Source organism: Notothenia rossii, assembly GCF_949606895.1.
Source record: "Notothenia rossii genome assembly, chromosome: 2".
Lineage (NCBI taxonomy): Eukaryota > Metazoa > Chordata > Actinopteri > Perciformes > Nototheniidae > Notothenia > Notothenia rossii.
Window position 1 is genome coordinate 32,198,109 of NC_136904.1, and position 21,286 is coordinate 32,219,394.

Consider the following 21,286-nt stretch of genomic DNA (forward strand, 5'->3'; position numbering starts at 1 on the left):
AGTTGGAAAAAAGTAAAATTTGAATACTATGTTGATCCATTTCTGCTGCCATTTGCCATCACTCTGTGGTTATCATATCATATGCTGTGTCACCAGCCTATATAATAGAATTCAAGATTGTGTGTGTAATTTTTCTTTAAGAAATTCCTTTTTAAACATTTTTGGCATTGGTAATCGTGAGTAAAGATTTTGATAATGAGTTAAAGTTAGGAAAAAGTTGTATTGGGTTTTACAACGAACGTCCTTCTTAGTTGCAAATGTATTTCATACGTAAGTTGGTATTTCAACAATCCCTCTCTCTTCCTTTTGCTTATTGTTGTATAGTAATGTATCCTCCCCCTATTTCCGCAAATTACACACTTTTTTGGATTGGCGTACCTTTGTTCCTTTGTGTGAAGAGAGTCAGTTGGCAGAGCACCTGCAGCAGTGACCTGCTGTTGTGTTGGAGTTTGATGTATTCCACCGTCGCTTCACCAGGAAGTGGCCGTTTGTTTGGGTGATAGATCCACAGCGGTTGCGTCCTTGCCTTAGCGGTGGCCTGTCTGGTGCTGCCAAGCAGGGAGATATCCCATTGCATCAGCATCCCACTGAAGGTCACCCCTGATGGGACAGAGCGACTAACAGCGATCCATCCTGGGACGGGACACTAGTTTAACAAGGCTACAGGGCTGGGACATGCAGTGTAAGAAGTTATCCAAAGCCTTTTTTTGTGGACGTTGAATCATTGGCTGGCATCTTCCTACTAAAAACAAATGTGTTCAAAACCTTGGGAACTTTTTTCCAACATGTCAAGAATTTCTTTCAGGCACAGAATTCCTTTTGAAAAATACTGCATTGTCTCGACATACTGTTCTTTTGCATTCAGCTTCTGTATTGGATTCCTGTTTTTGTAACAATTCATTTGAGAGGAATGTATCAGAGAAATTGATGAAAAAGAAAAATATCCATATACAGTTAGCAATTTCAAAGACCTCAGTGTTTTGAGGTCCGAGTTTAAGGTCAGGTTTATGGTTTTCGTATTTGCTCGGTCTCGGTTTGCTTTGTAAGGAGATGAAATCCATATCAAAGATAATTAATTAATTGAATTGAACTAATTATTGAAAATTCCATGTCAACATTGTAAAAAAAATGTAATATTTGCTGTGAATAGTTTAAGTGAGCGAATAATGCTAGGTATGCAACACAAATGAAACAGTGAAGTACTTAATGATTAAAAGGTTCTCATTGTTATTTCAACCTGGTCGTTTCCATAGAGGCAACACCGCCAGGAGACATAACAAAAAAATACCATTGACAACAGGAGTAGGGGCAGCTAAATTCAGATACTATGAAGAAGTTCATGAGTAAATATGCTTTTAACAGCTTAAATGAAACATTATTCATGTGTCATGGGGTCCAAACTGATGACAGAAAGAAAGAAAGAGATAAAAGGAAGACTAAGAGCGAGTGCAGGAACAGCTGCAGGCCTCGCTCGGCATCGCTCGGTTTGGTTAGGCCCCATTGGCCCGGCTCACTTTAATGCTGCGCTCACATTACAGTTTAGGAACTGGGGTAGTATAGTAACGCAGTGTAGGCGGAGCCGTGACGTCATCTTCAATGAGCGCCCCAGAAAAACCACACAGCCGTTAGCTCTTAGCACTCAGAGCTCACATATCGCTCTTCATATCTGTTCAGAAACTAGACAAAAGTTAAACAAGTACAAACTACAGACTGCCTGTGTCATAGCGAATACAGTCGCCGGTTTATTTATGTCTGTATAGGCCAGGGGTACTCAAATACAAATGTTAAAGGTCCAAAAAAATGTTTTTAATAAGACAAAGGTCCGATGATTACGGTCATTCAACATTTTAAACAATTGCAACAAGATTCTTAACACGAGGTTGCAAAAACAAAAATAATCTGTGTGCAGCAGTTTTCATTGTTATTGCGTCTGTGCTTGATCCCTCAGAGCTGCACAGTTATGAATAAAGGCAGCCGCACCCTCTTTCATTCAGCATTCCCATCATTGCTTTATAAGTGTCTTGCCCCCTTGTGTGTCCACTGAGGTTCGTCAGGCCCAACACATCTTCAACAAACTCCCCCTTTGCCTCATCATAAAAACTCACAAACACCAGCAACTGAGCATTGTCAGTGGTGCCAGTGGACTCATCCACAGCTAAGGAAATGCACTGTGCATTTTGTATTCCATCACAAAGCTGATTAATCAAATCACCAGCCAGTATTTATGTTCTTCTGGTTGCTGTGGAATCTGAGAGGGGGATTTGCTTTATTTGACCTGTTATTTCCTCTTTTTGTTTGCCTTCAAACATGGTCTCCATCACTTCAGTCATGCATTATTTTATACTTCAGTTATTATCGAGTGGAAAGTCCTTACCTACTGGCCTAGTTAAAAAAAAGTGGTTACTTTTTTTTGGCTGGGCAGTGTAGTTTTACACACCGTCTTATTTGACTTTCTCAGGACTTAGAACAGTTTTTTGGGGGCAGACCCCCACAAAGAAAAAACACGTAAGGTCATCATCTTAACAGTTTTGTATGCTCATCCCGTGAGCAGAGCATCATGTCTATTACAGCTGAATGCCGCGATTACCATTTTGTTCAGCAAAACGCCTCACCAAATTAGTAAGATCCAAAGCTTTAGTGCGTTTTGATTCAATGAACAGCCATTGATTCAATGTACAGCCAAACTTGACAGTCTTTTCTCTGTCATTGTAGACCGCAAATACCTCATTCCTTCAGTACTTAGGTCCGAATCAGTCTATGGTCCGAATGCTTCTCGTTTTGCGCCGTACCGTTCAAATGAAATCGCCGCCAATCATATTTCAACGCTCGCGCCATGGGTTATGGAAAGCCAAAAGTGCCATAATACGGGGGTGAAAAAACGCGCGAACATACGGGGAGGTCCGTTTTTTCGCGCGAAAAAACGCGCGAACATACGGGGAGGTCCGTTTTTTCGCGCGAAAAAACGGGCCAATATACGTGCGAATGTTCGCGCGGTTTTTTATATGATAATGAGCCCCTCCTTCTGATTTCCTTAGCCAATAAGTTCAAAGTGTCTGTAACCAATCAGTGAAGGGTAAAGCCAGACCAAAACAATCTGTAGATGAAAAGTTCCTGACATGGTGAGGCTGTGCTGTAAATTGTGCATTATTCCAGATTCAGGGGACTAAGTATTAATTTGCCTTTGAATATAATAAATATATCAATCAATATATCAATATAACCTGCCTTCATTGTTTTTTTTTAAATAAAATGGCATTACCCTTTTCCTTAAACCTCTGGAGTGTGAAGTGAAGGTATTTTCTCAATTTTTAGATGTCTCCTTAAATCCACTTTTAAATGTACTTCTTATAACATGGCATGGTGTTACATGTCAAAATGTTCAGTAGTCTCTGGTGTTGCTAGAAATGCAAATTCACTCACCTTAGAGCACTGTCTTATGAGAAACCTAGCTTAGAAATCCGATTTTTGGAAAACTTCAAAACTGTTGTGAAACACATATGTACTCATGTCATCCCTTTTTTTTGGTGTTTCAGATTTTGTTCACCAAAGTCTTTGGTTCACAAAAGTAGTGAAATATATCAATTACACTATAAGCCTATATAAAAGTGTTGTTCATGTCTAAAATGAAAATGTGTAAATTATAATTTAGAGTAAAATATTTCCATCCCTCTACTTTCACCACAGAAAAGTTACATCAGGACTGAATAATGACTTCATATTCCATACCAAGGTTTATGTGATGTGTACAAATACAAATTCAGCATTTCAACTTTATTTTTCAACCAACTATTTATGTTAACATATGAAACTGTAAAATCTCAATATTTCCAATATCAGAACTTTTTCAACCAACTATTCATTATAAATGTAAAGACAGGGGGTCTTTGTCCATGGTCTTTGTCTGTCTTCCAAGACAGTGGGTCTGGCTGCTGTGTAGGTGGGGCTGATGGTGCATGGCCTGCTGGTGGCTGTGTCGGAGGGAGGTAGGTGGGATTGTCCCGGGTTGATGCTGGTGGCTGGATTGGAGGTACGTCTGCTAGGCGAGACTTCTTTGCTGGCTGGGTTGATCGCGATGGCTGTGGTGGAGACCTTTGTACCGAGGTGTATCTTGATCTTGTGGCAGGGACAGATGGAGGCCGCTGTAGTGATGCTGGTCCTTTGGTCCTCGGTGGTGATGGCTCTGGTGAAGGCCCTTGAGCAACGGTAGATCTTGACCTTGGTGCAGGCACAGATGGAGGTTCTTTCTCCTAGGCCCAGGCAGCTGTGAAATCTGAAAGAAATATAGGACAATAATTACTACTAAGTTCATTCAAATAAAGTTCAAGTGGAATGTTTCTAAAGCACAAATAACAATGCACAACTAAAAATAAAATGGAGAGGCGGGACAGGAGTCTCTCTCTTACACAGGTATTTTCCAGTTATTTCCCATTCAATATAAAGTCACAGACACAAATATAACTACATCTATAGGTGTGTATGTGTGGGACGAATACAAGTTGATGTTATTCATCTACACATGTTACCTCACTTTTACACACAGAAATCACTTTTACACAGAGTAAACGTTTACTAACGGAGAGTCTATTTTGTCACAAGAGAAAGTTCATGACTATCGATAAGAATACAAACAATACCTATGTGGGATTCACCATCAAAAAGTTTGTTCTCTTTTATCCTCCTAATGACACGCTCTACATGAACCCTCAGTCTGGCAATGGCCTGTGTCTCCCTCACCTCATAGGCTGGCATTTGCTTCTGCTTTGACAGAAAAGGTGGGCAGTACACCTTGCATTTGCAGCAATCGCTGATCAGGAAGCTCTTATCTACCATCACTGCTATGTTTTCAGTCAACAATGCAGCTATTCCAGATTGTTTGAAAATCTCCTTGTCGCTGACAGAACCACCATACAGACTGGAAACAAATGTCACTGCACCATGTGGGGCTATGCCAACCAGGGCTTTCATGGTGCAGTGAGATTTCTATGTAGAATACATTTCAATTTGGAGGAGGAGTGAGGATGGTGTTTGACACCTCAGCTCTGTGCAATCCAGGATCACCTGTGTGTCTGGGAAATCTTTGAATGCCTCTGGGAGGTGGGCTTGAACTTCTGCAGGTGTAAGCCAGATGCACTGTGACCCCAATAAAGTTGTAAGAAAACTTGTCCATGTTGCAATGATGCGGCTCACAGTGGACTGGTGTACGTTGAAGCGGTTTGCAAGGTCCCTCTCTTTCAAACCCACCGACAGGAAGCATAGAAAAAGGAAGAACTCGTCAATTGGCTGAAGCAGCTGTCTCTGGAAGATAAAAACAAAAAAAGGTTACTATATTAATGTCATGAGTGTAGCACACTATGGGAAAAACATTAAGTTGTTTTAGTTCTCTGATGTATTCAAAAAGGATTGAGTACTTTAGCCTTTTAGCCTACACAAAAGCAATGAAATGTCGGAGAGACATTTTCCCTTCAGTTTGTGTTTAGATTGTGTGTTAAAAGAAACGTAACCTACCGTTGATGGACGTGCGTGTGTAACCACTTCTTCATTACTCTTGGCAGTTGATATCGCTCTAGTAACACAAACCATTTAATGAATTGAAGGCTCAATTAAAAACCAGAAGGCCATCAGGTGGTTATAGCTCGGGAATCTGTACACAAAAGACACATGTCAGTCATTAATTGACAGTAAATACAATCGTGTTAACTGTAACACATGGGCTAATGCTTTCCTCTTGTTTGCTATAATACATTACAATTCAAATAGACTGAGTAAGAAGGCACTAGGTGCAGGTATAGTAATCTACAGCAGTAAAATGTAGCAACTACATTAGCAGCAGTAATAATAATCTAAAACATACAGGGAACATTTTACACACAATGACTACGTTTACTCTTCATTCTTACGTGTGCAACTGGGGGAAACGCAGTGGATATTGACATACTTTTACTTTGGTAAGGTTTTGAAGATTTCCACTTGTAGTAAAATATTATCAGTATGTTGTTAGTATTAATATGTTTTACTCCACCACATTTAGTTAACCTTCATAGTTTCTAGTTACTTTTTATATATGAAAACACAGGATTTATGATTCTACATGTTCAGTTCAGGAGTATTTTAAAACCATAGTATTTGTACTTATACTTCAGTTAAGTTGAGTACTTATTCCAACACTGCATGCATATAGTCAGCGGTCACACGGCAGGTAAACAGGATTCTTTATAAGCTAACCCATCTCAAAAACTTGGATAGAATTTAGCCAAAACATTACCTTGTATAGAATCGGATGTTGTCGTCGGAGCCAGCAAACCTCTGTTAGCAAAACTCTCGCTGGACTCTTAACTCCTGCAGTTGCTTCTGCAGATCCTCCACTGTTTTGGAGTTGTCTTCTGCAGCTTGAGAGGACATGTGACAGAGCCTTTTCTTATCAAGCTCCACTTTTGTGGAATCAGCTTCCAGTTTGTGTTCGGACGGCAGACACCCTATCCGTTTTTAAGAGTGCGCTTAAGACTTTCCTTTTTGATAAAGCTTATAGTTAGGGCTGATTAGATTCAGCCCCTAGTTTTGCTGATATAGGCTTAGTTTGTCGGGGGACATCTTACTTCTTCCTTCTCTCTGTCTATACCTGTGTACTCTCATGTTCCGATTAACCCAGCTTCCCCAAATTTCTTTCTTTTTGGTGTCTATATACGCCGGGATCCGGAGTCATGGATGATCCTGCGGTCCTGTGTCATGGATTGCGAGTCCTGGATCTTGAGTCGTGGCTGCGGTCCTGGATCATAAGTCCTGGATGGATATCCTCGTGGATTCATCTTCTTATTATACACACATGCATTTCAAAACATTTGGACTACCTATGTTGCAAATGTATTATCTTTTCAATTTACACACGGCATCTATTGCACGTCTGTCCGTCCTGGGAGAGGGATCCCTCCTCTGTTGCTCTCCCTGAGGTTTCTCCCATTTTTCCCTTTAAACTGTGGGGTTTTCTCTGGAAGTTTTTCCTTGTACGATGTGAGGGTCTAAGGACAGAGGGTGTCGTATTGTCATACTGATATTCTGTACAAACTGTGAAGTCCACTGAGACAAATGTAACATTTGTGATATTGGGCTATATAAATAAACATTGATTGATTGATTGATTGATGTCCAGTGAAGCTGCTTCTGGGTCTATCCGCCTCATGCTGTCCCGCACTCTGCGTCTCTGTATCCACATCTGCTGGGCCTGCAGCTGTGCCCTGACAGATTCAGGGCCAATCTGGTTATTCCCAGCCACTATCTCCTTGATGAGGTCGTCTAGTGTAGCATCTGAGATGGTGGAGTATGTCCCAGAGCGCAGCATGTGGAACTGCCTGAAAAATAAACATGTTTTAAATATATGAGACCTACGGTATTCAGATTTACTTTACAACATGCATAGTGTAACATGGCTACAACCCCTCCTTGGGATGTTTACAATAAATTGAGACAAGATGGCACTTCCAATGTTGAAGACATTGCTACATACCTCAATCGCCGTCTCACTGTGCGCAGAGATACTTTTAATATCTGTGCCATCTTTGTTGCTGTAAAACCACAGCTCCTCAAAAAAGAGAGTTGCTCTCTGGAAATGCTGAATTGTGGGGGACCTCGACCACCCAACAAAATGAGTGGGGCGTGGTAGCCAGAATGACCTGCAACAACAGCAAAACATTAGATTACATTTATTGTCATTGTTGTAAAAGCAACGCATTTATGCCGTTGTGCCAGAAACGCACACAATGCGTCTATTTTATTGTCATTGCCCAGCCTAAAGATACTTTTTAAAAAAATGAAATGCAGTTTGGCATTAAACCAGTGGACATGCAATACACTATAGTTGTAGTATACAGTAAGAACAAAAGCATAAATGTGTATGGGCATAGAGATACATAGTTGCAGTCTGTGTCTTCCAACCCTGAAGACAGAGACTCCCCCTCTGGCACCCTTTCAATGTCCTCATTCACACGTTTGATGATACGTGGTGTACTACAGATGGCCAGACTGCCCTCGACGGGGGAGGGGGAATAGCGTCTCCTCTACTGTGGCAGGATATAAAGGTGGAATTTGGAGTACAGTTTTAAGTGGACAACTCGAGACTCAGAGCGTCTCACCAGAATGTTGTAATTAATAGCTGGCAACTACAGATTAAAAAAGGTGTTTATATTGGTATTACCCATATTTAAAACAAATAATTACTTTAAAATGTATTGGCCTGTTGGACACTTAGTACTCAACAATACTAGCACTGGTTTATCAACGAAAGCCTATGCTAAAGTGAACAATTATCACATCGACCTACCTTGTTGTGCGGGTGTGGTAGGCCAAGATCTCCGGACTTCAAGTATATATTCCCGAAGGTCCTGAAGTAAAAGATCAGCTGTAGGGACGTTAATTAGCCTGCCCCGTGACCACTCGAGGCTCCTTTCCATGGTTTCTAACCTGCCAGTAAACGGTTTGGTGAAATAGGGGAGAAGACAGAATTTGTAAGTGTGAAAGATCTCACACAACCTCAGTTTAGGTTACATGCAAAAACAAACTACATTCCTTTGTGTTGGTAGTAGTGTTAACTGTGTACGTTATTCTCCCGACCAGGAGAGAAGCTTTAAAATAGGAGACTAAATGGAGTCTCTGTGAAAGTTCAATTGGGTACTTTAATTAAAAGAGGCGCGGTAGTGTTACAGACAGAATATTGTTCAGTCAGACAAACAGCTGTGATCTGGCTCTCCTCGATAGGGAAGAGAAGAGCCCGGATCTCTCCTCCGGTGCTGTTTATATATCGTCTGCTGGCTCCTCCCCGCCAGCCGGCTCGCCTCGTCTCTAATGTCCGTTATTGCATTTAAACAGAGGATAGGTTCTTTTCACATTCAATATATGCTTAACACGCAGTTTCTCCTCATATTCTCTTTCATCACTCTTCATTTAACACATTCTAAACGCTGTAATCAATACTCTAAACAATACTTCTCGGCTCGTTTGGTTTCCGGTCATTCCGGATGTTGTCACATGCTACTCTCGTCTGTAAATAATGTATTCAAATAAACTGTACCTTCATTTAATATTCAGCATGGTAGTATCTCGACATCTATAGTTGTAGTGTTAAGTCAGCAGGCTTCGGTTTGCACCACTCTCTCATTTCGCTACTAAATTCACCTCTTCAGGAAATCGTATATTAGCCACATGCTAAATGCTAACCGGAGATGAAGGATTTTCAGAATAAAAGCTTAACTGCTTGTGCACAAGAATTTCTGGTTTTTCAGTATAAAAGAGCATTAAAACTGACGGCATGTTTAAACTACATTTCCCCATTAAAACATTGATTTTAATTTCTAACAGTAGCAATAGGCTTGGCCCTTACCTCGTTACTGTGGATTGTAACACGGCATGACCGGCATCATCTGTTTGGAGAAGTCTTGTGCAGTCATTTATTGTCCTTTTGCAACGCAAGATGAAGTTTCTCGTGGACATTTTTCCGGCTGCTGCTACTGCTGCTGCATGCTTATAGAGAGGCGAAGTCCCTCCCTTTCCGGTTGAGCTCCATGGGACCTTATTTCGGAAAAGGTATGTATTGAAGTAAATGGAGAGAGAAAGATTATCTTTCGATCCCGTTTGAATTGAACCACAAATTACATATATGATTTTTGTCGATTTAAAAGATAATTTTACAAGTCAAATTTTTTTAAATGTGTCGTAAAACTGTGAAGTAACACTTTTTTTTGGCCTGAAACCAGTCAATGACCTACATCTCCCGTCGCGCACCACACACCAAGACGGCCGTCACGTTGGCACATTTCACTTATTTCTAGTTGCGTATTTTTCATAGTCTTATATTTCAACAGTTTTACGACAAACTGAGTTTTTTGACATGGAAGTGATTGTTTAAGATGACAAACATCATAAGTGTAATTCGTGGCACAATTCAAACGGGATCAAAAGATAAGTTTTCTCTCAAGATATATTGCCTGATCTTTTCCCTAACAGCCCTGATACCGAAAATTCATGGTATTTTTCTTTCTTCAGTGTCTGGAAAAGCACAATTATGTTGTTTTTCCGGTTTTGTAGACAACGAAAAAAGTAAACAATCCTTCCTTTCTAAAACAGAACAAAGAACACAAAAATGATGCAATGTGCAATTGCAATTGCACTGAAGAGAAACATTCGAATTAAAATTTTTTTTTTTTATAAATTAATACATCTGAGGCTGATCAATTCCCATTTATTTGAAACATGAACGCAGGCGACAGGCTACCACCTTAAACAACTGGAGAACAGACAGCTGTTGCCAAGCAGTTGGGACAATTAAGGTGAAGCAGACCTTGTAATACTTTGCATTTATACAAAGATTGTAAGTGAATGAAAAGAGATAACACAAAAAAACGTTTCCTTTCCGAGACTCGAGCCCGGCCCTCCCGGATATTAGACCCTTTGACCGTTAGTCTACAAGCAGATAGTGGATAGATTTAGTTTGAAAGATATAACTGGAGTCCACCCACGCAGCGTCGAAGTGCGCATATTTTAGATATTTAATCATATATTTTCGAATATAAGGGGTAGAAAATATGATTCAGATAACCGCATAAATATGTGGGCACATTTTCAATGTATATTGTCTTGTATAAATTAAGTTATACTCTCGAAGGCATGTTTATGTTAAATATTGTATATCATTACAAACAGCAGAGGGCAGTATAGGACACGGAAAGGCCTCAGTGGGCATGCCGTAAAAGGGAATGTGTTGCTGAGCGCATGCCGTAAAGTAAGTGTTGTTATTATGTGTCTGCCGCAGACTTGGCATTCTGGCTGGAACGGCAACAACGTTCCCTCTGCTTCATTCATTTCTCCTGTTCAACAGGTTAGTAGTGTGTACAAAGATTATGTCATATTTCGATCTAAGAAGTGTTTTTGAAACTGTTCTTTATGTGTAGTTTAATGTCATTCTGTCAGCTAGTTCGGCTCCACTACAGTGGCTAATGGCGTCCGCTAGCTTCTTTGTTCTTCTATGTTACTAGGTGTATGACTCCCGTGCAGTAGTTTGGCTTACATTTCAAGTGTATTCTGCTTGTATAAATATGTGAAATGCTGGTCTGAGTTCATAATTGTTCATATTATTGAAATTCTAATAGCGCGCTAATGCTATGCTAATATTGTGCCTATGATGTGCTGCGTACCGGTACGCCGAACCGGTACTGGACTTGTAAAAAGTTTCGGTTCAAGTCCAGTTAAAACCGGAACTTCGGGAACCGGTACTTACGTATATTCTCCTTTTTGTTCTAAACCATCTAAAACCTTCCATAGATCGAGAAATTTGCGCTGAGAAAAGACGAAAAACATTGTTTTGGCTTCTGATATGGCGGCCATTACTGAACTCACGAAGTCTCGCAAAATATCGCAACTGCTCGCGAGATCTGTGTGACGTCAAGGGAAGCTGTCTTAGACATAGTGGACACTGACAGCGTGGGATGCTGGTTGCCATATTTGGTAGTGTAGCTAAGCTAACTCCTTTGCATGTATGGTGATATAGTGTCTGCCGAAAGAGCAACACTTCACCCAAACAATGTCAATATGCTGTTGTTCTTGAACAAGAACACATAGACTTGTACTCTTGCAGATTGAGTCTTGTATGTACATCACTATGTATGTAGTTGTGTTGTGTAGTTAGTAACACATGTAGAGTTATAGAAAATACATGGTGTAGACACAAGTTGGAAGGGGGCACAATAAACCTGACGAGTTTGAATTTGAGTTGATTATGAGTTTATTTTCAATTGATAATTAGCTCACAATAAGTTCACTTTAGTTACTCACACAACTTGACCCAAGTCCGGACTTATAAGTCCGGACCTGAACCTGAACCTCTGGACTTGAGTCCGGACCTGAACCTGAATGTGAGTCCAGGTACACAGCACTATGCCTATCAGTGGACAACAGAGCCAGGTTAAAGTGAGTACAGTCAACCGGGTTGTGTGTGTTATCACTGTATTATATACTGGAAATGAAGAAGGCTTTAATCCTTCATAAAAGTCATAATATGGCATGTGGATTTATTTCCATTTTTGATTAGAGAAAAATACGTCATACAGTTATTTTGATTTGCTAAATGTAAAGGTATGTTTTTTTTCCTTCAGATTTCACAGCTGCCTGGGCCTAGTGGCCCAGAGGTGGCGTTTATCCAGCAGCCAGAACCTTCATCTGTGCCGGCCCCCAGGTCAAAATCTACCGTGGCTCAAAGACCTCCACCACAGCCATCACCACCAATGACCATAGGACCAGCATCCCTACAGCGGCCTCCACCTCCATCTGTGCCTGCCACAAGATTAAGATACACCTCGGTACAAAGGCGTCCACCACAGCCATCACCACCAAGGACCCGAGGACCAGAGGACCAGCATCCCTACAGCGGCCTCCACCTCCATCTGTGCCTGCCACAAGATTAAGATACACCTCGATACAAAGGTCTCCACCACAGCCATCACGATCAACCCAGCCAGCAAAGAAGTCTCGCCTAGCACACGTACCTCCCATCCAGCCACCAGCATCAACCCGGGACAATCCCAGCATCAACCCGGGACAATCCCACCTACCTCCCTCCGACACAGCCACCAGCAGGCCATGCACCATCAGCCCCACCTACACAGCAGCCAGACCCACTGTCTTGGAAGACAGACAAAGACCATGGACAAAGACCCCCTGTCTTTACATTTATAATGAATAGTTGGTTGAAAAAGTTCTGATATTGGAAATATTGAGATTTTACAGTTTCATATGTTAACATAAATAGTTGGTTGAAAAATAAAGTTGAAATGCTGAATTTGTATTTGTACACATCACATAAACCTTGGTATGGAATATGAAGTCATTATTCAGTCCTGATGTAACTTTTCTGTGGTGAAAGTAGAGGGATGGAAATATTTTACTCTAAATTATAATTTACACATTTTCATTTTAGACATGAACAACACTTTTATATAGGCTTATAGTGTAATTGATATATTTCACTACTTTTGTGAACCAAAGACTTTGGTGAACAAAATCTGAAACACCAAAAAAAAGGGATGACATGAGTACATATGTGTTTCACAACAGTTTTGAAGTTTTCCAAAAATCGGATTTCTAAGCTAGGTTTCTCATAAGACAGTGCTCTAAGGTGAGTGAATTTGCATTTCTAGCAACACCAGAGACTACTGAACATTTTGACATGTAACACCATGCCATGTTATAAGAAGTACATTTAAAAGTGGATTTAAGGAGACATCTAAAAATTGAGAAAATACCTTCACTTCACACTCCAGAGGTTTAAGGAAAAGGGTAATGCCATTTTATTTAAAAAAAAACAATGAAGGCAGGTTATATTGATATATTGATTGATATATTTATTATATTCAAAGGCAAATTAATACTTAGTCCCCTGAATCTGGAATAATGCACAATTTACAGCACAGCCTCACCATGTCAGGAACTTTTCATCTACAGATTGTTTTGGTCTGGCTTTACCCTTCACTGATTGGTTACAGACACTTTTAACTTATTGGCTAAGGAAATCAGAAGGAGGGGCTCATTATCATATAAAAAACCGCGCGAACATTCGCCCGTATATTGGCCCGTTTTTTCACGCGAAAAAACGGACCTCCCCGTATGTTCGCGCGTTTTTTCGCGCGAAAAAACGGACCTCCCCGTATGTTCGCGCGTTTTTTCACCCCCGTATTATGGCACTTTTGGCTTTCCATAATGGGTTGACGTGCGTTACAAGACGTGTGTCTTGTGCTGCATTCACTTGCACTCGGACATTAGAGACGTTCTCTCATAAATGTCCGATGAGCCACAACTTTTCTTTCAAAACAAAGCTGCCAACTGGGGTGGCGTGGCCTATTTTTAGGGTGGCAGTTGCCACCCCATGCCGCCCCGGGGTCCCCGGTAGGTGAAACTAGGCTGCTAGCTACAGTACAGATGCAACTAGATGAGCTGTTAACTCTCGCTCTGACTTTTTTTTTTTTAAACACACATTTTTCCCACCCGCATTCCGCGAAGACCCGCCCTACTGTGCCTCTGATTCGCAGAGTGTTGGTGGGGGGGTAAAAACGCTGACGGGATGCTGAATGTGATTGGACCAATGCGTTGACAGACACACACAGACACACACAGACAGACAGACGGACAGACAGATAGAGCGCTGTTTGTACACAGCGGAGAATTTTGACTCGTTGCGTTGTCTCAAAAATAACACAGATAATACAGATAATACATATGAAAAGTATAATTTCGCTCAGAGTCCAGAGACAGTTGTCGTTCGGTCCGGATCCGGACCGGAGTCCGGACTTTGAGGATGCCTGGTATAGGCCGTTGTTGTGAGTGTGGACGGTCGGAGCATATATAACGTTAGCTTAGCCAAGCTCCATTTAGAAAACACGCATTTTAAAAGGTTTTTCGCCTGCCGTCTGTCTGCAGACTTGTCAAAGCATTAATTCATGGTTTTTACTAACCGGTATCAGTATGAAGTTTTCGGCATCATTTTGAAACGTGTATTACAATTAAATCATGGTCAAATATGTTCATCTTGTTGTAGTTGTAGCCCCCTTGACAGCGATTCTCTCTCTTGTTTAGCAAACTCAGCCCGACTCAGCCCTGTTTGTTGGCCTCGATAGAACCACGATTTAGTCGGGCCAGAAAAAAGGTGAAAAAGTAGCCCCGGGCCAAAACTAGGCCAAGTGGAAGCGCAACCAAAAACGGGCTCCGCACGGCTCGGCACGCTTAAAGCGAGCTCCGCGCTGCAGTGTGAATGCAAACGTGATCAGCAAACGACGGCTCATCAGAGAATGGGTCACATGAGTGTGGCAAGAGTGAAGCACATGCACAGGCAGGCTGATGGGGGGGGAGGGGGGACAGGTCTGCAAGCAGGTATTGTTGGGGTGAGGGGGAAAGGGAGAGCTTTGATAAACTGATCAGCAAAGACAAGGATTGAAGCACAACATTGTCATTGACACAATATCATACATGTCTTAACAAGTTCACAACACCATAAAAATACTCACACATCTTACAATTACCTTAACAATACAAAATAAGTTCTTTAATGATAATTTAGGACATCTTTTTAATCATAACAAAATGCATTTTAAAGGTCACATGTCATGGCCATTTCCACTGATCATAATTCCGTTGTTGAGGTATACTAAAATACAAAAATACTGTGCAATTTTCCAAACTCATATTGGTTTCGCATACAGCAGCTCTGTAAAGTATGTGTATTCAGCAGTATTCACTATCTCCACTAAACGGCTCGCTACAGCTCCACCCCCCCCCCCCCCCCACCTCTGTGATTTCCTTGTTTAGCTAGACCCTCCAGAATAACGCGATTCTGCGATCGCAGAATTTACCGCATAATCAGCAAAATGGCGCAGATTTTTAAAAGGCCACATATTTATCAAAAGGCTGTCAAGGGGAGAACACTGAGGCATGAACTCAATTGCACGACTCAAAACTCAGACTCAGATAGCGTTTCAAAATAAAGACTTTACTGGAATTGGCACAGTAATAAAACAAGGAAAACAAAACCACTCTTTCGAGGAAAACTATAATGCGATCTATAGCATAGGTCCGTGAAAGGTCCGTGAAAAGGTCCGTGAGGTAAGCCGATACGTGGTCTTCGTGAGACAACGAACTGACAATTAACAGGAGGGAGCTAACACAATATATACACAGGTAAAGGGGACACAGTTGGAAACAATCAGGGCGGGGAAAATAATCAAGGACGCAGGAGACAGAAAAGGGGCGGGGAGCGTGGAGGCCTGAAATGAGAGGAAGAAATAATTAAGGGTATAGACATAAAGCACAAGACAAAGGGACATGACAACTCTAACATAAAGAATAAACTTTCACAATAAGTTTCTTGGACATGACAGTACCCCACCTTCTAGGGACGGCTCCTGACGGCCCAGGCTCCTCTGAGTTGAGGCGGTCAAAATCCTCAATGAGGCTTTTGTCCACGATGAAGCGGGAAGGAATCCATTGCCGCTCCTCAGGACCATAACCCTTCCAGTCAACCAGTAACTGTCGCCCTCTACCCCTTTTCCGACTAGCCAATAGTGACTTGACCGTGTAAACCGGACCTCCCTCGATCATCCGGGGGGGCGGGGGGGGTTTGACGGTGGGAACCATAGCGCTCTCCTTCAATGGTTTTAATTTCCCTACATGGAAGGTGGGATGTACCTTCATGGCCCTGGGAAGCCGTAGTCTCACTGAGACTGGGTTTATGACCTTGGTGATGGGAAAAGGACCCACAAACCGGGGAGCCAGTTTTCGGGAGAGTACGTGGAGGGGAAGGTCTCGTGTAGAGAGCCAGACTTTTTGGCCTGGCTGGTATACAGGGGCTGGTCGGCGTTTTCGGTCTGCTGCTCTCTTAACCAGTTGTGAATTCCTGCAGAGTATCTTCCTAGCCGCAGCCCACACGCGCCGACAACGCCTGACCAGAGCGTGGGCAGACGGGACCGTGACCTCCCTCTCCGTGGCTGGGAACAGTGGCGGCTGGTAGCCATAAACACAGTGAAACGGGGACAGGCCCGTGGCAGAAGTAGGGAGGATGTTGTGTGCATACTCAACCCAGGTGAGGTGCTCGCTCCAGGAGGATGGATTCTGGGACACCAGGCAGCGCAGGCAGGTCTCCAGTTCTTGATTTAGGCGCTCTGTCTGGCCGTTAGACTCCGGATGATATCCAGACGAGAGACTGACCGTGGCACCGATGAGGCTGCAGAACTCCTTCCAGAAGCGTGACACAAACTGGGGGCCCCGGTCGGAGACAATATCCTTAGGGAAACCATGAAGCCGAAACACATTCTGCATCATGACCTCCGCCGTTTCCTTAGCTGAGGGCATCTTTGGCAGAGCAATGAAATGTGTCATTTTGGAAAATCTGTCCACTACCGTGAGAACTGTGGTTTTACCTCTAGAGAGGGGCAGGCCAGTGACGAAGTCCATGGAGATCTCTGACCAGGGCCTGTTGGGAATAGGGAGTGGTTGTAATAACCCTATTCGCGACCTGGAAGAGGTCTTGTTTCGAGCGCAGATCGGGCACGCCTCCACATACTCCTTCACCTCCTTCTCCATGGATGTCCACCAGAAACGTTGTTTAACAATGAACATAGTTCTCTTGACTCCGGGGTGGCAGGTGAGCAGCGAAGTGTGAGCCCAGTGGATCACCTGTGGTCGCTCGGCCTCCTGAACAAAAATCCGGTTAGGCGGGCAACCCCTTGGTGCAGGAGCTCCAGCATTGGCACGTATTACCTCCTTTTCTACTGGCCAAGTCAGCGCTCCTACCACCCGGTTCAATGGGATGATGGGTTCCGGCTCCTTGGCTGCAGGCACAGGGTCAAACAGACGGGACAGAGCGTCAGGCTTGACATTCTGAGACCCCGGCCTGTAGGAAAGAACAAAGTCAAAACGGTTGAAAAACAAGGTCCACCTAGCCTGGCGGGAGTTCAGTCTTTTGGCCTTTCTGATGTACTCCAGGTTCTTGTGATCGGTCCAGACCACAAAAGGATGCTCGGCTCCCTCCAACCAATGCCTCCACTCTTCCAACGCTAACTTCACGGCCAGCAACTCACGGTTTCCCACGTCATAATTTCTCTCTGCCGGGGAGAGCTTCCTGGACAGGAAGGCGCAGGGGTGAAGTTTGTTGTCCTTCTGTTGTTGCTGGGAGAGGACCGCTCCCACCCCCTCGTTGGAGGCATCCACTTCCACCACGAACTGGCGAGTGGGATCCGGCATGGTAAGTATGGGGGCAGTGGTGAACATCTTTTTCAGCCGAGAAAAAGCCTCCTCAGCCTGAGGAGACCACACAAAAGGCACCTGAGGGGACGTGAGGACATGAAGAGGGGCTGCAATAGCGCTGAAGCTCCGCACAAAACGTCTGTAAAAATTAGCAAAGCCTAAAAACTGCTGCACTTTTTTGCGAGAGTCAGGGGTAGGCCAACAGGCTACTGCGCTAACCTTCTCTGGGTCCATCATAACCTGACCTGGGGAAATGATGAAGCCCAAAAAAGTGACTGTTTCCACATGAAATTCACACTTTTCAGCTTTGACAAACAACTTATTTTGGAGCAGTTTCTGTAGAACCAGGCGGACATGTTGTTTGTGGGTGTGAAGGTCAGGGGAGTAGATCAGAATGTCGTCCAGATAAACAAAAACGAAACGGTTCAGAAACTCCCTCAACACGTCGTTGATCATAGCCTGGAAGACTGCAGGAGCGTTTGACAATCCAAACGGCATGACCAGGTATTCATAATGTCCTGAAGGGGTGTTAAAACCCGTCTTCCATTCATCGCCCTCCCTGATCCTGACCAAATGATAGGCGTTCCGCAGGTCTAATTTGGTGAAAACCTTGGCTTCCTGAAGCTGCTCGAAAGCGGACGAGATGAGAGGGAGGGGGTACCGGTTTTTAACCGTAATGTCATTGAGAGGTGAGTAGTCGATACAGGGCCTAAGAGACCCATCCTTTTTGCCCACGAAAAAAAACCCTGCCCCTGCTGGGGATGAGGAATGACGAATAAGCCCTGTCTTGAGGGAGGCATCAATATAATCCTTCATGGCCTCTTTCTCAGGTCCTGAAATAGCATAAAGTCGACCCTTAGGAATGGGAGACCCGGCAATCAAGTCAATAGCACAGTCATAGGAGCGGTGAGGAGGAAGAGCCAGAGCTTTGGACTTACTAAAAACTTCACTAAGGTCGTGGTAGCAGGAAGGAACTGAAAGTACATCCGGAAGATATATTTTTGGGACTGTATCCTGCCTAACACTCCCAGTGTTACATCCCCTGTCAATCTCTGCTACCTGCTTAAAACAGAGATCAATGCAATTCTTTCCCCACCCCTCCACCCTCCCAGATTGCCAATCTATGTGAGGGTTATGAAGTTTCAACCAGGGAAACCCCAAAATGAGTGGATGTTGGGCTGAGTTAAATAAGTGAAAAGACATTGTCTCATGGTGGTTATCATTACATCTTACTTCTAAAGGCTCCGTTTGGTGAGTCACTTTAAACAACAGCCGCCCATCGAGAGCACTCGCTTCAAGAGGCTGGGGTAGAGGTTTAGTTTTTATGTCCCATTTTTTAACTAAACCCCAATCCATAAGACTTTCGTCCGCCCCTGAGTCAATGAGAACACCATGAGTAACTACATTGTCTCTGATTTTTACCTGGATCCGGGTCAGGGTGCGAGGAGGAAAGTCAGAGGAAGAGATCCGGCTCACCAACGTACTCCTCTTCATTGGTGAGCCTCCTCTTTTACCGGACAAGCCGCTTGTGGGTGTCCGCGCTGCCCGCAGTAGAAACACAGACCTTCCTTGAATCGACGCTGACGTTCTGCCAGCGACAGCTTGGCGCGGCCCAACTGCATTGGCTCCTCCACGGAGCCAGGGGGCGCTGTTGTCCGGAACGCAGGTGGTGAGGGGTGACGGGGCCTCCAAGAAGAAGTAATATCCAGCGGCGAGCGTCTCCTCTGGAGAGGTGGATCAACCGCATCCTTGGATTTATTCCTTCTCCTCTCCGTCAAACGATTGTCTATACGTAAAGCCATGGATATGACAGAGTCCAAATCAGCGGGCAGATCGAGAGGCGCCAGCTGGTCTTGTAAAGAATCCGAGAGACCGCTGACGAAAGCGTCAAACAATGCAGCGGAGTTCCAGCCGCTGTCGGCTGCCTTAGTCCGGAACTCGATGGCGTAGTCAGCCACACTCCGCTGATGTTGTCGCAGCTTGATCAGAGCCCGAGCTGCTTCCCTGCCCGGCGTGGTTTGATCGAAGGTCTTCCTCATAGTGTCTATGAAGTTTTCCAGAGACCCGCAGATAGGCGAGCCTCGGGACCATTCTGCCGTGGCCCACGCTGCTGCTCGGCCGGAGAGATGAGAGATCATAAAAGCCACTTTGGAAATGTCCGTGGGAAAAGCAGCCGGTTGGTGGTGATAGTGTAACTCACACTGCACGATGAACGGCCGGCAGCCTTCTGAGTCCCCGGAGTACCTTTCGGGTGGAGCCAGACGCATGGAAGCCCTGTGCGGCTCAGTAACCCGGTTGGGATCGAATCCGGTCACCGCTGGAACCGGAGGAGTCGTAGGAGGAGAAACAGCCTGCAGGTGAGTGAGCACACGCTGAACCTCTGCTGCCAGTAGATTAACTTGGGTCGTCAACGATGTTTGTAGTTCCCCCTGGCTGCTGGTTAGATCCTGCACTCCCTGCTGCATGGTGGCCATACGCTCCTCTTGTTGCCCAAGACGTTGGCCCTGAGAACGGATAGCGTTCTTAATCTGATCTGAGTCGGCTGAGTTCATTTTGATGGTCAGTTCGTACTGTCAAGGGGAGAACACTGAGGCATGAACTCAATTGCACGACTCAAAACTCAGACTCAGATAGCGTTTCAAAATAAAGACTTTACTGGAATTGGCACAGTAATAAAACAAGGAAAACAAAACCACTCTTTCGAGGAAAACTATAATGCGATCTATAGCATAGGTCCGTGAAAGGTCCGTGAAAAGGTCCGTGAGGTAAGCCGATACGTGGTCTTCGTGAGACAACGAACTGACAATTAACAGGAGGGAGCTAACACAATATATACACAGGTAAAGGGGACACAGTTGGAAACAATCAGGGCGGGGAAAATAATCAAGGACGCAGGAGACAGAAAAGGGGCGGGGAGCGTGGAGGCCTGAAATGAGAGGAAGAAATCATTAAGGGTATAGACATAAAGCACAAGACAAAGGGACATGACAACTCTAACATAAAGAATAAACTTTCACAATAAGTTTCTTGGACATGACAAAGGCAGCATAATCCCCGCATTTTTCCACACAAAGTTGAGAAGAAAAAAAAGTTAACTCGTCTTGACGTGACGTCATCAGCTCGCGCATCACAGAATGTAAACAACACTGTATAGAGTGAACGTGTGGAGCTCATACGATAGAGAAAACACCAAGATGAAAAAATCTAATCCATCTCATTTACCGACGAACATTTCTACTAAAGACCGGGCAAAAAGTGGGGGGAAACTATTCTGCACCCCGTGCACCTCTGTGTTTGAGCATAAGAGAAAATCGACGGTGACGACCCACTTTCATTCATTCAAACATTCGAAAATGCTTTCTGCTGCTGCGGACAAGAAAGCCAAACAACTCACGTTCACCGAGGCATCAACCTCCAAAACCCTTTCGAGGGCTACAAGAAACGAAGTGAGTAGCCTACAAGATTGAAGCTGGTCAGATAACGAACGAGTAAATGAAAACAGAATGAGGCGGAGAAG

At 43.8% G+C, this 21,286-nt stretch overlaps 1 protein-coding gene and 1 long non-coding RNA gene across 2 annotated transcripts; both read right to left on the reverse strand.

Annotated features, from left to right (window-relative positions):
• Positions 1-3,706: 3,706 nt before the first annotated feature.
• Positions 3,707-6,401, reverse strand: LOC307027818. The gene is made up of 3 exons (XR_013804771.1): positions 6,263-6,401; positions 5,059-5,641; positions 3,707-4,270 (listed from the first exon to the last, which is right to left on the reverse strand). It is a non-coding gene; the product is annotated as an uncharacterized lncRNA (long non-coding RNA).
• Positions 6,402-7,102: 701 nt separating this feature from the next.
• Positions 7,103-13,042, reverse strand: LOC307029575 (uncharacterized protein; the record flags this gene model as incomplete). Its single annotated transcript, XM_079665656.1, has 4 exons — positions 11,261-13,042; positions 8,312-9,555; positions 7,499-7,664; positions 7,103-7,343 (listed from the first exon to the last, which is right to left on the reverse strand). Exons 2-4 carry the CDS (start codon positions 8,439-8,441, stop codon positions 7,103-7,105), a joined length of 537 nt encoding a protein of 178 aa, XP_079521782.1. The 5' UTR covers positions 8,442-9,555; positions 11,261-13,042.
• Between the last annotated feature and the right edge of the window lie 8,244 nt (positions 13,043-21,286).